The sequence below is a fragment of the Drosophila nasuta genome, chromosome X (genome assembly GCF_023558535.2).
Source record: "Drosophila nasuta strain 15112-1781.00 chromosome X, ASM2355853v1, whole genome shotgun sequence".
NCBI lineage: Eukaryota > Metazoa > Arthropoda > Insecta > Diptera > Drosophilidae > Drosophila > Drosophila nasuta.
The window spans coordinates 25567390-25584793 of record NC_083459.1 but is presented as its reverse complement, the minus strand read 5'-3'; the positions used below and the strand labels follow the sequence as shown (position 1 = coordinate 25584793).

Sequence of the window (17404 nt, the reverse complement as noted above, 5' to 3'; positions counted from 1 at the left end):
TGGAAATCTAAGCTTTTGTTATTTGCACTTAAATTCCCGAGCTGTTTAGCACCTCTAGCTGTTTACAGGGTATGCACACCGTCAGTCACATGATTGTGTTTTATATTTTTCGCTACTGTTACGCTTTTGGCCTGCAACTTACAATCCTTGGAGATAGCTGAGGTTGCAAAAGGTTCCATCGCGTATGTGGGACAATTGATTGCCGGCCAAAAATCTGCAAGAGAAAAAAAAAATTAAAAACGAGGCGCAAAAATGTTGCTACAAAATGTTGTTTAGAGAGAAAGAAGTCTTTGTTGATGCTATGCAAACTATGTGAGCTTGCTGCTCCTTTATCCACGCCCCTTTAGTCATACATACAAGTGTCGCAGATGCGGAAATGTGAATGTGTTGGCCGCAATGCTGGTGATTTGGTTTTGGGCCAGCGAAAGCGTATGAAGATGTTGCAAATTGGTGGGAAACATGCCCGGCTGCAGCTGTTGCAAGCGATTCTCATTCAGGTAACTAACAGAGAGGGAGAAAGAGAATAAAAGAGTGAGAGATAGCGTCAGTTGGTGGCAAGTTGAGCGTGATTTATGGCGCTTTACTTACAGCACCTCCAGGTTTTGCAGTTGTCCAAAAACACTTGCCCCAAACTCAGTTATCAGATTGCCACGCAGATCACTGTAAAAAGAATGAAATAATACAAAATGAAACGAAAGCAAACAACAACAATTAGTTGCGCCAAGGTCAAAGAACTTGCGTGGGAAATTCCTTTAAGGCATTTTCTTCTGCCGAGGAACACCAATTATGTGTGACAGTTGAGAGACTTTAAATCACAAATAACTTGAGATACGTATAAAAATCCCTCTGAATTATTTAAGGCACAAAGTGTTAACAACACAAAGAAAGAGACATTTGCCATGTGTAACAAAAAAAAAAAAGGGCGCTTGAAGCTTCAAGCTGAATTCACAATGTCAAATAATTACGCACTGGAAAATTTCAAAAGCTGTTTAATTTGATTATGTGCAGCCTTAAGCTAAGGCGTTTTATTCATCACAAATTGAGGAAATAGATAAATGATTAAAAACAAAAGTTTATACTTGGCAAACAAGTTAATAAATAACAAGTTGTAAATAAATTTAAAACGAATTATATTATTAAAATATTTAAAAGAAAATCGAATTGAAAAAAAAAAATAATATAAAAAATTTGACCAACTATGAAAATAATTCATATATGTAAATACCAAAATCACAAGCAAATTAAATTAAGAAATAAACTTAACATTCGAGAAAGAATTTGATAAACTAAAGACCCAAAACTGAAAAATGTATATAAAAAATATATAGATATAAATTTTAACATAAACATACATAATTTCAATTAAATTGCACAGAATTTTAAAAAAATCCTACAGCATAAATAATAAAATCAAATTTGAACGCATAATATTTATAAAATCTTTATATTTTAACACATCTTAAACAGTTTGAAATTTCAAAGGGAAATAATAATCACTCATAACTTTAAAAATGATTATCAATTTAACTACACATATAGAAACATTAGCAAACATTTTATAAATAACAAGTTTAACATATTATTTAACCAATAATATTAATGGAATCTTTAGGCTTTAGTGCCGTTAATATTTGTTGCTATTTTAATTGAAAATGGCATTAAAAATCAATTTAAAGAGCTTGACCAAATTTAAATACCAATATTTTTTAATTTTTTATATATATACTCTTCATTTGCAACTTAAAATTTCAATATTTTTATATTCTTTAAAACTTCTTTCTCTCCTTTTTTAATATTTTTGCACATAACAAATTTGTGTTTAGTTTAAAGTGATTCAGGAACTTCACCAGAATACATTTAGATAAAATGTGCAAATAACATAAAAATATATCTATAACATTACCAATCTTTTAACATTATTCATAAATTTAATATTCTATTCCTGCGGAAAGTGTTGTTTGCAATTTAAAAATGATTGAGGTATCGAGAAGACATTTTCATAAAATGACCGCAACAAAAAGGTAACAAGCACTCGACTACGAGCATCACAAATTAATTAGGTAATTTATCTGAATGCGACCCCAAACGAGAGAACGAGAACGAGATTTATTTTATGGCACGCCACTGAGAGTGTCGAGAGGAATTTTGTTTTGGGTCATGCAAAGGCTACTTACAGTTCCTCCAAGAGTTGTAGATGGCGAAAATCGCCAGCGTTCAAGCTGCTCAGTCGATTGCGTGCCAAAATTCTGCAGGTGGAAAAAAAGAAGGAAGAGGTAAAAAACGAAACGAAACGAAACGAAAATTCACAACTTGCCACATTAGTCGTAATGTCATTTTAATGTGCCACACACAACAATGAGCACAAAGCCAGAGAGAGGAACAATGAGATAAAGATTGAGAGAGAGGGAGAGTCTGAGAGTATTTTAATAAGCCATTAAATGCAATCTGCATGGCAACTTGCCCCAAGCCAAATGTCAACTTGAAAATGCCCAAAAATCGTCGCCACCCTCTTCCTCTTCCCCTTCCTCTTCCTACTTAGTCCTTTTTCTCTTGCTCTACCACAACGTGTAACTGAGTTGTTTATGTTTTTATATCCGCTACCTACATAGGGTAGAAGGGTATTACAGCTTGGTGCCTTTAGCAAATATGTGTTAGAAGCAGACTATAAAAGATAAATCTAGCATTTCTGATTGAATTATATTTATTACCACGTTCCGTCTCACAAAAAAGAAAAAAAAACAATAAAATAAATGGCCAGTGTAATTTTGAAGCTAAAGTCACGAATTTTTGATACTGATATTCCTTTGATTTACAATTGCACATCACATGGTATAATTTGATCGTAATAGTATATTGATATACCACATACAGATGTCGGTATATTTAGCTAGTTTTTTATTATTTGCTTTGGTTGACAGTCTGGTATATTTTGTACATTATGTTATATTTTGAATACAATACTATAGCAATATACCAAATACAGCTGCTAGTATATTTTAATACTTTTTCAGTTAAGTTAGTTTCGTTGATTGACAATCTGGTATATTTTATACTTTATGGTATGTTTTTAATGTAAAAGTATTTCGATATACCAAATACATCTTTCGGTATATCTTATTATATTTTCAGTTGAGTTAGGACTTCGTTGCTTTGATTCATAATCTGGTATATTTTGTGTTCTATGGTATAATTTGAATGTAGTAGTATATTTAAATACCAAATAATGTATTCGGTATATATTTTTAAATAAACGAGGTATATTTTACGAATAATACCGCACTGTTTCACTTTTATTTAAAAGGTGTGCCGGGTATCTCGGAGTCGCGCACCCTCGTCTAAAGTTTTCTCACTTGTTTACGTTGTTGTCGTTGTTGGTGTTGCTGTCGCATCCGCTTGAGTTGTTGTTGTTTGTCGCCGTCTGCAGCAGCTGTTGTCTTTGGCCCTCTAACAACGGACGGAACAACGTGCATCTCTGCTGCAACTTTTACTTTTGTGCTAATATTTTTATTGTGGAGCTCAGTCGAACGTTGAGCTTTTCTAACCTCTGCAACCTCAACGTTGCCTCTGAGCTGAGACCAAAACAATGGGCGACTTTATGACCCCAAATGGCATACGATGCGTATACGCAACAAAAGCGAACGAGTTTGTTGAGACAATAAATGAGAGAATGTGTGTGTGTGTGTGTGTGTGTGTGTGTGTGTGTGTGTGTGTGTGTGTGGGCGATTATCATCAGTTGGGACTCATTGCATAACCTTTCCACCTTTCACCTCCCCCTCACACACACACACACACACCCACACTGATTGCACATACATTTGATGATACAATCAACAATTGCGAGTGCACATAACTGTCTCTCACTCTTACTCTCTCTCTCTCTCTCTCTCTCTGTCTCTCTCACAGCTTCTGTGTGTGTTTTTGCGAGTACAATATCTGCGTTCATATATCTATAGTTATTGGCAATTACAGCATTTTTCATTTAGTCAGATAATATGCCCCCTTTTTTTTGTGTGTTGTGCCTAAAAGTTGGCAACGAATTTTTTGGTTTTCATTTAGTACAGTTGCGCATAAAATATATGCAAACAATGCGTTGCAAAAAAGTAATTTAAACAAAATGAGTTACGTTAATTTAAAGCCAAATTAACTTGAGTTTAATTTTTGTTAAATTATTATTCAATTTAAATACATATTTTAAAATATATTGTAAACTCTTGGTAGGTTTGTGATAGAATACAAATTGCTGTTTCAATATTTTTCTTAAATGTTGAAATTTGCCATTAAATTTTCCAAACTAATAATGCATTTACTTTGACAATTTATTGCTGACTATTAAGTATTTAATATGCAAAAACAAAAGTTGAAATGTAAAAAAGAACAAAAATAGTTCCCACTAAACTCTCATTTACACTTGATATTTATTTGCTGGATTTGCATACAAACCAATTGCGGAAAGTGAATAAACAATGCATTTAGCATAATGCTGATAATAATTAAGCATTGTTCAATTCGAGGGGCCACTGACTTAAACTGTCGCTTTTAATTGTGAATTTATTATAATTTTATTAGCGAGCTGCGCATAAATATTTAACCAACTAAATTCTGCAGTTTTATTCGAGTGGCAAATGGCGATTGCCAATTTAGTACCAAAAGCTAATAAATAAGTTAGTCTGTTAATAAATGTGTGTGGAGCAGCGAGTGAATAACAAATTAACGCCTGCGATACACGTCGTATGCGCGATTTATGATTGTGCGCGCCTGGGAATATGCAACACTTTTTTACACTTAAAGAAATAAACACTTCAAGAAAAGTTTGAAGATTGAAAATGGAACTAAATATTACAGAACAGAGAGAAACAGCAAAGAGATAAAAATAATGATACAATGTAGATGAAATGTTGCAAAAATATTACTGTATTATATGTCTAAAAAATTATGATGATGGAACATGAATGAAATACGGTATAGAAATAAATATTATTCGACAAGATTTCAATGGGATTTATTATCTATTTTCAGTAGAAGGTTAATCAAGATTGAAGAATTATATAATATATACAAAATGATTATATGATAAATAAGAAAGCTACTGTCGAGTGTGCTCAACTGTATGATACCCGTTATACATTGTGAATAAAAGCAGTATTATTGTTGAAATATACCAAATAATTGATCACAAAATACTAAAAATATACCAAATGATCTATTTGGTATACTGATACAGTACTATATTCAAAATATAACATACTAAAAATATACCAAATCATATATTTGGTATACTGATACAGTACTATATTGAAAATATACCATACTAAAAATATACCAAATCATCTATTTGGTATACTGATACAGTGCTATATTCAAAATATACCATACTAAAAATATACCAAATCATCTATTTGGTATACTGATAGAGTACTATATTCAAAATATACCATAGAGTAGTAAATATACCAGATTGTCAGTCAAAAATTGTCCAAACAATCAAATTAAAAAATTTGTCTATGTTTCTTCAGAATTAAATCTACAAAATCGATATATATATGCTATAGAATGTAAATTAAATAAGACACAAAAATATATATTATTAGGCTGCACTTTGAATTAATTTCTTTAACTAATATTTATGACCTTGAGTTGGGATTGTATATTAAGTTGTATGTTCTTAAAATAAAGTTGACTATACTGAAGTGAGTTAAGAAATGTAAAATGATGAAATGATGATTGTCACATAATCTTCATCATCATAAAAATCAATCAATTTTAATAAAGAAATTCTTGTGCATCAAAATACAGCTGTGTTAAATCGAAAGTACTGTTTTTTATTGTCTACGCATTGTCATCAAATTAACACAGTTCAATGAGTGTGTTTCACTCTCTAAGCAAGGTCAAATTCTGTGACTCTCTCTTTGTTCCCCTTTCTCTCTCTCTCTCTCTCTCTCTATCTATCTATCTCACTCTGTCTCGCTCACTGCATTGAAAGGTGCTGGCAGCTCGATATCGATAAATCGCATGCAGTTAACGGGAGCATCTTAATTACGCCAGTAAGTAATACTTACAACAATCTCAATTGATTGCCCGGGGCAAAGAAATGCTCTGGCAAACGGGATAATTTATTATCGTCCATATAACTGCAAAGAAATGAAAAACACAAAAACACAAGGGCAATTTAAGCAACAAATAAATTGAGTGCACATAAATAAGATGACTTAATTATGAGTTATATCCGCATCCTCCCGCCTCACACTTACAGTGTCTTCAATGGAATGGCCGCCAGTCTATCGAATGCATGCGAGGCAATCTCACGGATTGAGCAAAGTTTCAGCACGCTGTAAAGATATTCAGATTGCAGACATAAATAGAATTACAGTAAAACAATGCATTAAACTTAATAATAAATATACAATTCAATTGCCAACTTGATAACTCACACACACACACACACACACATAAAAGTAAGAAAGCTGCTGTCGAGTGTATTCGACTGCGAGATACCCGCTACCCATTTCGAATCAAAGGCAGAACAGTGCGGTGTTATTCTTAAATTATACTAAATTAAGCTACGGAAAAAATACTAGAAAAATACCGAATAGTATATTTGGTATATTGATATAGTATTTGAATAAAGACAAAAGAGTGTGGTATTAATTTTAATATATACCGAATTAATATACCACAAAATACTAAAAATATACCGAATGCTAGATTATCAGTATATCGATATATACCGACTGTGAGTTACGCGCTACCTATTTCGAATAAAGTATATTTGGTATATTGATATAGTACTACTCACTTTGAATAAAGACAAAAGAGTGCGGTATTAATTTAAAAATATACCTAATTAATATACCACAAAATACTAAAAATATACCGAATGCTAGATTATTAGTATATCGATATATACGGACTGTGAGTTACGCGCTACCTATTTTCAATGCAACCTTAATCTAAAAATATAATACAATAACATACCAAAAAAATACTGAAATATACCGAAATTGATATTTGGTATATCGATATATACGTACTTTGAGGCACTCGCCTCCTCTTGTTAATGCAACCCAATTCTAAAAATATACTGAAAAAATACTAAAATATACAAATGGCTACATTTGGTATATCGATATATACGGACATAACTATATCGTCTCTGCCGTTGACGCTGATCAAGAATATATATACTTTATTGGGCAGAGATGTCTCCATCAGCCTGTTTGATACATCTCATCGAGCCACAAACTTATAATACCCTTCTACCCTATGGGTAGCGGGTATAAAAAGTTTACTTTTGCGAAGAAGAGAGCGCAAAAGTATTTGCCTTTGTGTGTGTGGGGCGTCACTTGGGGCGTTACTTCGTGTCGCACTTGTGTGGCATGTGAGAGGACAACAACAACGCAACTGCTAACGGAACTCCCACAGTTTCAGCGCATTTCAATTTTTTACACACACAGCTCTCCGACTTTTGTTATATGGTAATGAAAAGGCTATTTTGCATAGCTCTGAAGCGCTGAAACTAACAAAATGTTCCATCAAAAGAAGCACAATTGTTTGCATTCTTTTCTAAGCTGTTCTATGGCTGCAATAACAAGTATACGCAATATCAAGTATACGCACTGCACTTCCAATTTCCAGAATACATAACAATCAAATAGAGTTTTAAGCCAATATCATTTATTTTATTAACCTTTTTTTTATACTCTCCTTTTCATCACATCTTGAACTTTGGCTTCGATTGCTTTAATGCAACTAAATTAATTCCAATTTCATATTTATTATCCAATTTTTGTCATCTTCATATTTCTCAGCTCATACTTTAAAATAAATTTCTACCATTTAAATTCTGCTTTTGACAACCCCAATTTTAGTTTGTGAAATAGTTATTCTGGTCAATAAAATGGCTGTCATATAAATTCTGGCTTAACAAATATGACTTAAATATTAAGTATTTCATGGAATACAAACAATATTTATAAAATTTCTCAAACTAATTTCTTTTGCTAGCAAAAGTTAACAAACAGTTTTAAAAGTTTACCAAAATTGTTTTTCTCCAACCTTTTTTTATTACATATTTCTTAGCTCACACTTTAAAATAATAAATGAATTAGTTTTAAATTTCTACCATTTAAATTCTTTGTTTTGACAACTACAACTTCAGTTTGTGAAATAGTTTTTCTGCTCAATCTCACTCACACTTCAACATTTGTTTGGCTGAGCTCACCTACTCATGTTTTCTCATATTGTATCTGCAATACTTTTCATCTGAGACACCCACCAGATAACGCCGCTGCCTGCGGTCAATTTAATTTTCACACATGTTTTTACGCCTCCTACGCAATGCTGCGAAAGCGAGTGAGATTGAAAGTGAGACTGAGACTGAGACTGAGAGTGTGAGTATGTAGAATGTCGGGATGTCGAGCGTCATCGTTTTTCGTGTTGTCCTTTTCCCGTTTTTCTCCCGTTGCTGCCCATATATAATTAGGGCGTGGCGCAAAATTTGTCAATTTTAAAAAGCGTCGACACGTCAACAGCGCGCCCAAGAGGAGACACAAATGTTTTGCGATGGCAACACGTCGCAACACTTGACAGCAGCTTATGGTGCGGCACATTCACATGTGCCACAAGAACAAAGCACCAAGAGAGGTAGAGACAGAAAGAGAGAGAGAGAGGGAGGGAGAGAGCGCCATCGCCAGGCTGTGCAATGATGGATTTCCAAGTGCTTAGGCTTAAGCAACGTTCAACATCCAACCAATAGGCAATATACGAGAGCTCCCAACAGCGTCACAGACTGCTGGGTAGACAGATAGATGGTTAGCTGAACGGACTTACGGACTGACGGACTGACGAGCCATTAACTACACAATTCTGACCACACACAGACACAAGCAGCTGCGGCATACACTGAGCGAAACGAGAGAGATGATTTGATTTATGTTTTACAACGACAGCTACAAAATTTGAGGCATTAACTTAAATTAATTCTATCATGCAACAGCTGAGTTCGCAGGCCAAAATGTCGTCTTCGTTTTATCGTTAACTGCTGCTTAACTGTGGCTCAAATTTCTTTCTTATTCAATGATGGAGTTCTTTCTTTCCACTAACTACAAGTTTCTCATCATATTGTTAACAACATCGTTTCTTTCCCAAGTTTGGTAAACTTCCTTAGAGACAGCTCATTTTGAAATCATCTAACAATAGTTTTTTTTTTACTTTTTTAAAAAAGTTTTACATATGTATTAGTCTACTAATCATTATAAGCTTTTCTTTTTTATCTTCCATTGACTTTATTAAAATAAATTATACAACAAATCTGAATATTATTTCTTCTTTTTATATTCATTAACATATAATTATTTTCTTTTGCCTTTTTCGTTGATTCTTTTTCTTTTCTATTCTTTTTTTTATATTTTTTCCTTTTTCTTTCAAGCTTTCACTGTCCCATATATATTCTTATTCCTATATTTATTTACAAAAATTATTTATTTTTATTTCTATATCCATTCTCCATCTCAATATTTCATTTTCCAAATTTCTCTCTCTCTCTCTCTCTTTCTCCCTCTCTCTTTTTCTCTTTGTCTTTCTCTTTCTCTTTCTCTCTCTCTCTCTCTCTCTCTCTCTCTTTCTCCCTCTCCCTCTCTCTCTCTCTTTCTCGTTCTCTTTCTCTCTCTCTATGCCTCTTTGACTGCTTCAATTTAATACAAAATACGTTTATTTAAAGTCGCTTTCACTAGTTTAATATATGGCAATCGGTTTTTTGACCACTGTGCCTCACTTTGCCTCACTGTGCCCCATTGCCCGGTCGCATTCTATGAAAATTTAAAGTTCTCGCAGTGTTAACGAAGCAGTTGGCTCGTATGTTACAAAGACTTTTACGGCTTTCGCCTGGACGTGGACGGCGTGGGCGAATGTCGTTTTGTGGCACAGTGGCACATAAACTGCAATCGCCTGCAAGACATTCCCCCTTCCCTCCCGAGCACTCCTTCTTCTTCTTGTGTTTAACTCTTGCCATGTGTGTGTGTGTGCGTATGTGTAATTTGTATGGGACACAGCATGTGGCTGCTTAAGGGAGACACAGCATGACGCTAATACTCGCATCTCGCATTCTTCTTCCTTCACTCTCACTCTAACTCTCTCTCTCTCTCTCTCACTCTCACTCTCACTCTGTGTGCCTTCTAAAGCCGTTCACATTTGGTTGCCAGTTGCCGATTTTAATGAAGCGCTGGCACAACTAACCCGTAATATCCAACCACTACTGTATACACTTCGGATACTCACAGACTCTCCACTTCGGGCAGAGCGCTGAAGAAGCTCTCGTTGATGATGTCAAAGCTGTTGCCCGTGAGGTCTCTGCAAGTAAGGCAAGTCAATTAAAATATATGTATATATATGTATGTATGTATATTTGTACACTCGTTTCATTGTATGTACCACAAAACGCTCATTAGAAACAATCAATAGTATCATGAGATAAATATGCCCAGCTATAAATAGCATGCACTGCACTGAAAAAGCAATTGAAGCCACCTCAAGTAAAGACAACCGCAAAACGAAAGCATTCAAATAAGCTGGAGAAATGATCATAAATTTAAAGTCGCACAAAAGGAGACTTAAGAGAAGAAAATGAGTGCAAATAAAAATGTTAATTAAACATAGCACAACACGGAAAAAGACTGTGAGATATCTGCCATCAGATGCAATATAAGTAACACAAAGCGGTATATACCAAAAATACTAAAATATACCAAAGGTATTTGGTATATTAATACTACTATATAGCCTACAAAATATATAAAATTCTATATTTGGTATATTAACATACTACCACATTAAAAATATACCATGTCATATAAAAGTATTATGATAATTGTGTTATAAGTAACACAAAGCGGCATATACCAAAAATACTAAAATATACCAAAGGTATTTGGTATATTAATTTACTACTGCATTCGAAAGATACAGGAGAAAATACCAAAGGCTATAATTGGTATATTAATACTACTATATAGCCTACAAAATATACCAAATTCTATATATGGTATATTAACATACTACCACATTAAAAATATACCATGTCATATAAAAGTATTATGATAATTGTGTTATAAGTAACACAAGTGGTATATACCAAAAATACTAAAATATACCAAAGGTTATATTTGGTAAATTAATATACTACAGGGCAAAATACCAAAGGCTATACTTGGTATATTAATATTACTACATTGAACATATGTCATGGCATACAAAATATACCAAATTCTATATTTGGTATATTAACATACTACTACATTAAAAATATACCATGTCATATAAAAGTATTATTATTATTTCTTAAATAAAATTTACATTTTTCATGTGTACCAAAAATCTCATTGCATTTTTAGTAACTCAACAGCAGATAGCACGAATATGAAATAGCTTGGCTTGAAGTCAATTCTATAGATTCCTAAGCGCAAATTAAAAAACATAATAAAAAATTTAAAATCTTTAATTTACTTTAAATTTATGATTCCGTAATCAATTCTGAATCATAAATCAATATTTAAACAACATAGAAGACAAATTGATACTAAGCATGCATACGTTTATCTAATATTAGCAATGCTTTCAGCTAATTTACAGATCAGATTTACAAAAAGATACAACTGTAACTTGTTTCAACTATAAAGGTATTTAAATAATCGAATATATCTCACAGAAGAAGGCAGACGGACAGACAGCTTAACATGATAATGATACTATTTCGTTTCAGTTTTCTGGTTTAATTGTTTTGTGTTTCATTCCACAGTGTTCCACTTGAAATTTGCGATACTTACAGCGTTACCAGATTGTTGTTGGGCAAATGCGCTGGCAGCGTTGTGAGCTGCTGGAAACGACACAAAATCTCGTAGCCACGACAAGGACAGCTAAAGTTGGCATTCAGCCAAGCTGAATGAGAAAGAGAGAGAGAGAGAGAGAGGGGAGAGAGATAATGGTGTGCACATTAGCGAGTCTTCACTGTGGTTTTGTTGTCATTATATTTGATATTCGCATTGCGAATAATCGTAATTGTGCTTTCAATTAATGCTGCCTGCAACGTTGAATGGCCTCAACTGGCGAAATTTACATGCGATTTTTTGCATAATGTACTAATAGCAAGTATCTGCTACCGTCCGCTTGTTGGCGCCACTTTAATTGCTTTGACCTTGTTCTTCTTTTACCATACACTCTTGTTCACTCACAACAATCGCCAATCGGCTTGTCATCCATCCCCTGGCGTCCAAATGGATTCTTGCGAAACAAGTGATCCCAATACTTGGCATCCACCTCGTTCACACAGTTCCACTCATCGGAGCCATCGTCGCAATCGACGCTGCCATCGCAATTCGCCCGCTGCGGCACACATTGCGCCGTCGTATTGCAGTGAAAATAGCCAGCCGGGCAATTGTCCTTCTCGTCGGGCAACAATATCGCATCCGCATCGGCATCGGCATCCACATTTGAATTCCCTCCCACCAACTCGACATTTTCACCAGCATTGCCGCCAGCTCCGTCGCCAGCTCCATTGCCATCGGCCAGCATGTAGACGAGATGCCTCTGCATGGAGCTCGTCAGCTGAACGCTTTGTGTGATGCTCGCCACGCAGATTGTGGCAAGCGAGAGCAGAAATATACCTAAGGAAAGAAGAGAGAGTAACCTTTAGTGTATATAGTATGTTATAGTATACTATAGTATATTATTTATGTAAAAGTATATCGATATTAAAATAATTTTTGATAGATTTTGTATGTAGTAGTATATCGATATACCACATAAGATAAGAAGAGACAGGAGATTTTAGTATATCCTCGAGATACTTCTTGATACATTTTGTATAAAGTATTATATCTATATACCACATAAGGATAGAATCTCTATCTCTCTTCTATTTTAGTCGAGATACTTTTTAGTATATTTTGTATGTGACAGTATATCGATATACCACATAAGATAAGAAGAGACAGGAGATTTTAGTATATCCTCAAGATACTTTTTCATACATTTCGTATGAAGTATCATATCGATATAGATATAGAAGCTCTCTCTCTCTCATTTCTATTTTAGTCGAGATACAGTATATCGATATACCACATAAGGATAGAAGAGAGAGAGAGAGAAAGAGGAGAATTTAGTTAAGATACTTTTTAGTACATTTTGTATGTTGCAGTATTTCGATATACCACATAAGGAAAGAAGCGAGACAGAGAGAAGAGATTTTAATGTAGCAAAAAAATTTGAGAATGGAGATTATTTTGTATCCATGAGATACTTTTTGGTATATTTTGCATGTAACAGTCTGTTTATATACCAAATAAGAAAATAATTGAAAAAGAACATTTTAGTGAATCTACGATATACTTTTTGGTATATTTTACATGTAGCAGTATATCGATATACAACATGAGGATAGAAGAGAGAGATAGAGAGAGGAGATTTTAGTCGAGATACTTTTTAGTATATTTTGTATGTGACAGTATATCGATATACCACATAAGGATTGTAGAAAGAGAGAGAGAGGAGATTTTAATCGAGTTACTTTTTAGTATATTTTTTATGTAGCACTAAGAATACAAGAGAGAGAGAGAGAGATAGATAGAAGATATTAATAAATATTTAAGATACTCTTTGGTATATTTTGCATGTATCAATATTTCGAAATACCACATAAGAAAAAAAAGAGAGAAATAAGATATTAGTGTATCCTCGAGATACTTTTTAGTATACTTTTCATGTAGCAGTATATTAATATACCACGTATGAAAAGAAAATAGGGGATATTTTGGAATATATACGAAACATGTAGTATATCGATATGCCACATAATAAAAGAAGAGAGAGGGGACATTTTATATATGAGATACTTTTTGGTATATTTTGTATGCAGCAGCTTATCGATATACCACATAAGAAAAGATAAATACTTTTCTCACTTAATAAGAACTTAAGCAATTTGCCTGCATTTCTCTCAACGCTTTTCCAACGAATTCAAATGCATTGTTTGGGAATTACATTTGAAAATTTTAGATGTTTACATCGACATAACCAAAGCACATTTAGTATTTGTAAATTTTGCAAGTAATTGCAATTAATTTAAGTACCCAGAACACAAATGAAATTACTATATAAACTGACATTGCTGACATTGCAGTCGCGACCTCAACCTACCTCACAAAATTTGTTAAATGGATTTAAATACACAAATCGCTTGAAATATATGTATATACATATATAATATATAGAATGCGATTTGCAAACAGAAAGCTGTCAATCTCTTGTGTGGAGGCCAAATAAATAAAAATTCGCATAATAAAATATCACAAATTATTGATTTGCCTAAGATTGTGCTGAAAACGCAGTTCAGATTTTCTGATTTAATTTGAAACAATTCACGATTTGAGGCCGCATCGAAGCAGATATACCAAATAAAAGTGTTTGGCTCCAATAAATCTCGTTTCAAGTAGGCCAAAACAAGTGGCTGACTAAAAGCTTTTGGCCAAATTGTTTGTGGCTTCACAATGGGTAGATTAGCTTTAACAGTTTGTAGGTAACAACTGTAGAGATCAAGTGAAAATAAGAAATAAATCGATGCGTTTTTGTACTAAGAATGACCATCAACTAATGCTGAATATGTCTATAAAAATAATAAAATACCTTAAGCTATATTTGGTATATCGATATACTAATATGTTCATAATATGCCAAATTATATTACATGAAAAAAAAAATAAAATATATACGGAGATCTATATTTGGTATATACTACTATGTTCATAATATACCTCTTCTATGGTATATTATGGATATAGTAGTATATACTAAAATATACAACAAGTCTACAGAAAACAAAACTGTTTACAGAACACTCAGCTGTCGAACTAATCAAGTGGAACGAACTCATAAAAGTAGTTCAATTATCCAGTTCCAGTTCCCCCCGAATAAGTAGTTCATATGCATTAACAATTTATCATTTTTAACGATTGCATTTAATGCACAGCTCTTTTTACAATGCATTTTGCCAGATGGAACGAAATGGAATGGAATGGGATTCAATATTCCCCAAAATGGCAACTGGCAACTGGCGATAGCGGAATGATGGAATGTGGAATGGGCTTTTTTTTATGTGTATTTATATTTTGTTATGTTTTTGGGGCAATGCCATTGAAAGCGAATCGCAATTTGCGAATATGTGCAGAGAATATGTAAAATATGCAATAAAATTGCTTGTAATAAAAATTATGCACAGTACATTTGGGCCATGGCTCAATGGTCCGTGAAATACTCCAGAGGACACTCTTACTCTCTCTCCCTCTCTCTCTCTCTAGTTTTTTGTGCACTACACTTTCTGATAAGTTGGCGATTTTACTAGAGGGACACTTTCTGCTTCATCGATAAGCCATCAATGTGGGCGACTTTTTGATAGCTGCGCTGACAGCAAATGAGAATTTCAACGGTTTGGCTATAAAAATAATAAAAAACACACACAGCAAAAGGTAAACAAATAAATGTAAATCAGACACAAGGCAATAACAGCAACAGCAACAAAGAGCGAAATGGGCGAAATCAAATTAAATTAAACAGCAACAACGAAAAAAAACTTGGCAACCGCAATCAACTCGACCAGGAAAATACCCTATGAATAATGTTTAATAAATGTTAAACATATTTTAATTATTATTATTGCATGCGATTAATAAGCTTCTTTCTTTAATAAATCCCATAAAATTGTTTTAGAATAAAATGTGTGATTAAAATAATATTTAAATATTGGTTGGCAAAACATTAAGTATACGCAATGCGCATAGGTTTATGACCACACAGTATAATTAATCAACTGAAAAGCATATTAAATATAAATTCTGTTTTTATATGAAACTGTTGCTATACATCTTAAATATCCATTAAAGTCTCAATCTATGCAAACCTAAATATGTTCGTATACAACAAAAGAAAACTTGAGAAATAAATTAAGCAAATTGTAGGTTGTTTTTTTTTCTTTTTGTTTCTAACACAAATATTTGCTGTAAGGTCTCCTTGAAAACATTGTCTGTGAAATAATGCTAATGAATTGCATAGTTATCATTTCTTATAGAGCTCTAGGTGAGCTTGTAATTACATATGTATATTCTATGCCGGCGAGCCTGCGAGCAAAAACAATGCAGGAATTTCCTTATGTAATGCAGAGAAAGAGAGAGAGAGAGAGAGAGAGAGAGAGACACACATCATTAAAAATAAAAACAAAACAAATGAGATTTTCATGTGGTAAACAAGTCAAATGAAAGTTGCACAAAAAGCAACAAAAAAAAAACAACAACAATGAATCAAATTATGCTGTGGCAAATGAAAAAATCACGACACGCAAATAGATCGAATATGGGATATGCTGTGAAAATTCAAAAAAAATAAATACAAAATGAATGAAAATGTAAAAGAAATATAAATTACAATTGAATAATGTGATTATAATATTTGCTTATATTTCAATATGATATTATAAGAAAATGATATATAGTAGTAAATTAAATATTAATTTTGTATTTCAAAGTATTTCAAAAGCAACACATTTTAATAACTAACATTAATATAATTACAATTTTAAATTATAAAATTCATATTACAAATATAGGAACAGTTTACAAAAAAAAATAATTGATTACTTATTAATTGTTAAAGAAATTGGAGTTGAAATGAAAAAATTCATAACTTGAAATTTATAATAGGCAAATAGGAATATTCATATAATTGTTTTGTGAAATTTCAAATCTAAACAACGACACGAAAGAAAATTATATCATAAGAGAACTGTGATAATTTACTACGCTTTTTAATGATTGATTTTAATGTAATCATTTTTTTACAAAATTTTAAAATAACATTTTGTAAATTTTCTACAAAATCTTTCAAAATATATTCAGTACTTTCTGTTTACATAAAATCTGCTAAGATATTTTGTAACGCTCTTAAAGCTTTTATTTAAGATGCGACGAACTCTTGAAGAATTTCCCCAAGCTGTCGCAATTGATTAAAAGCAAATTACAGCCGCAATCTTAAAGAATTTTCGGCATATATAGTACGCATATTTGATTTGAGCATATCCCGAAAAATTTCGCAAGAATTGCTACTTAATTAAGAAAGTTATGCAAGTTATTCACAGGCTCTGCGGTGGATGAGTGCTTAATGAACTTCAACTACAGATGATGCTCTGTGATGAGATGGTCATCATGGTGAGTCTAACATAAGAGCAGAGCAATAATAGACTAAGCTGAATGGAAAAGCAGCTCAGTTGCTGGGCAAACAGCAACAAGCAAGATGAACAACACAAGTTATAGGAAGTGAGTAAATAACAAAAACAAGGAAGACGCATTGCGAATAGAGGAGAAGACAGAGA

The 17404-nt window shown here is 33.0% G+C and overlaps 1 protein-coding gene across 1 annotated transcript in view; it reads right to left on the bottom strand.

Annotated features, from left to right (window-relative positions):
* LOC132795318 (relaxin receptor 2) overlaps positions 1-17404 on the bottom strand; it is a 41256-nt gene that overhangs the window by 11962 nt on the left and 11890 nt on the right. Inside the window, exons 2-10 of the mRNA XM_060805971.1 lie at positions 12222-12653; positions 11817-11928; positions 10273-10344; positions 6249-6326; positions 6057-6128; positions 2175-2246; positions 589-660; positions 358-501; positions 143-214 (exon numbers count right to left, since the gene is read on the bottom strand). Coding sequence (XP_060661954.1) covers positions 143-214; positions 358-501; positions 589-660; positions 2175-2246; positions 6057-6128; positions 6249-6326; positions 10273-10344; positions 11817-11928; positions 12222-12653 — 1126 coding nt within the window. The remainder of the gene's footprint in view (positions 1-142; positions 215-357; positions 502-588; positions 661-2174; positions 2247-6056; positions 6129-6248; positions 6327-10272; positions 10345-11816; positions 11929-12221; positions 12654-17404) is intronic.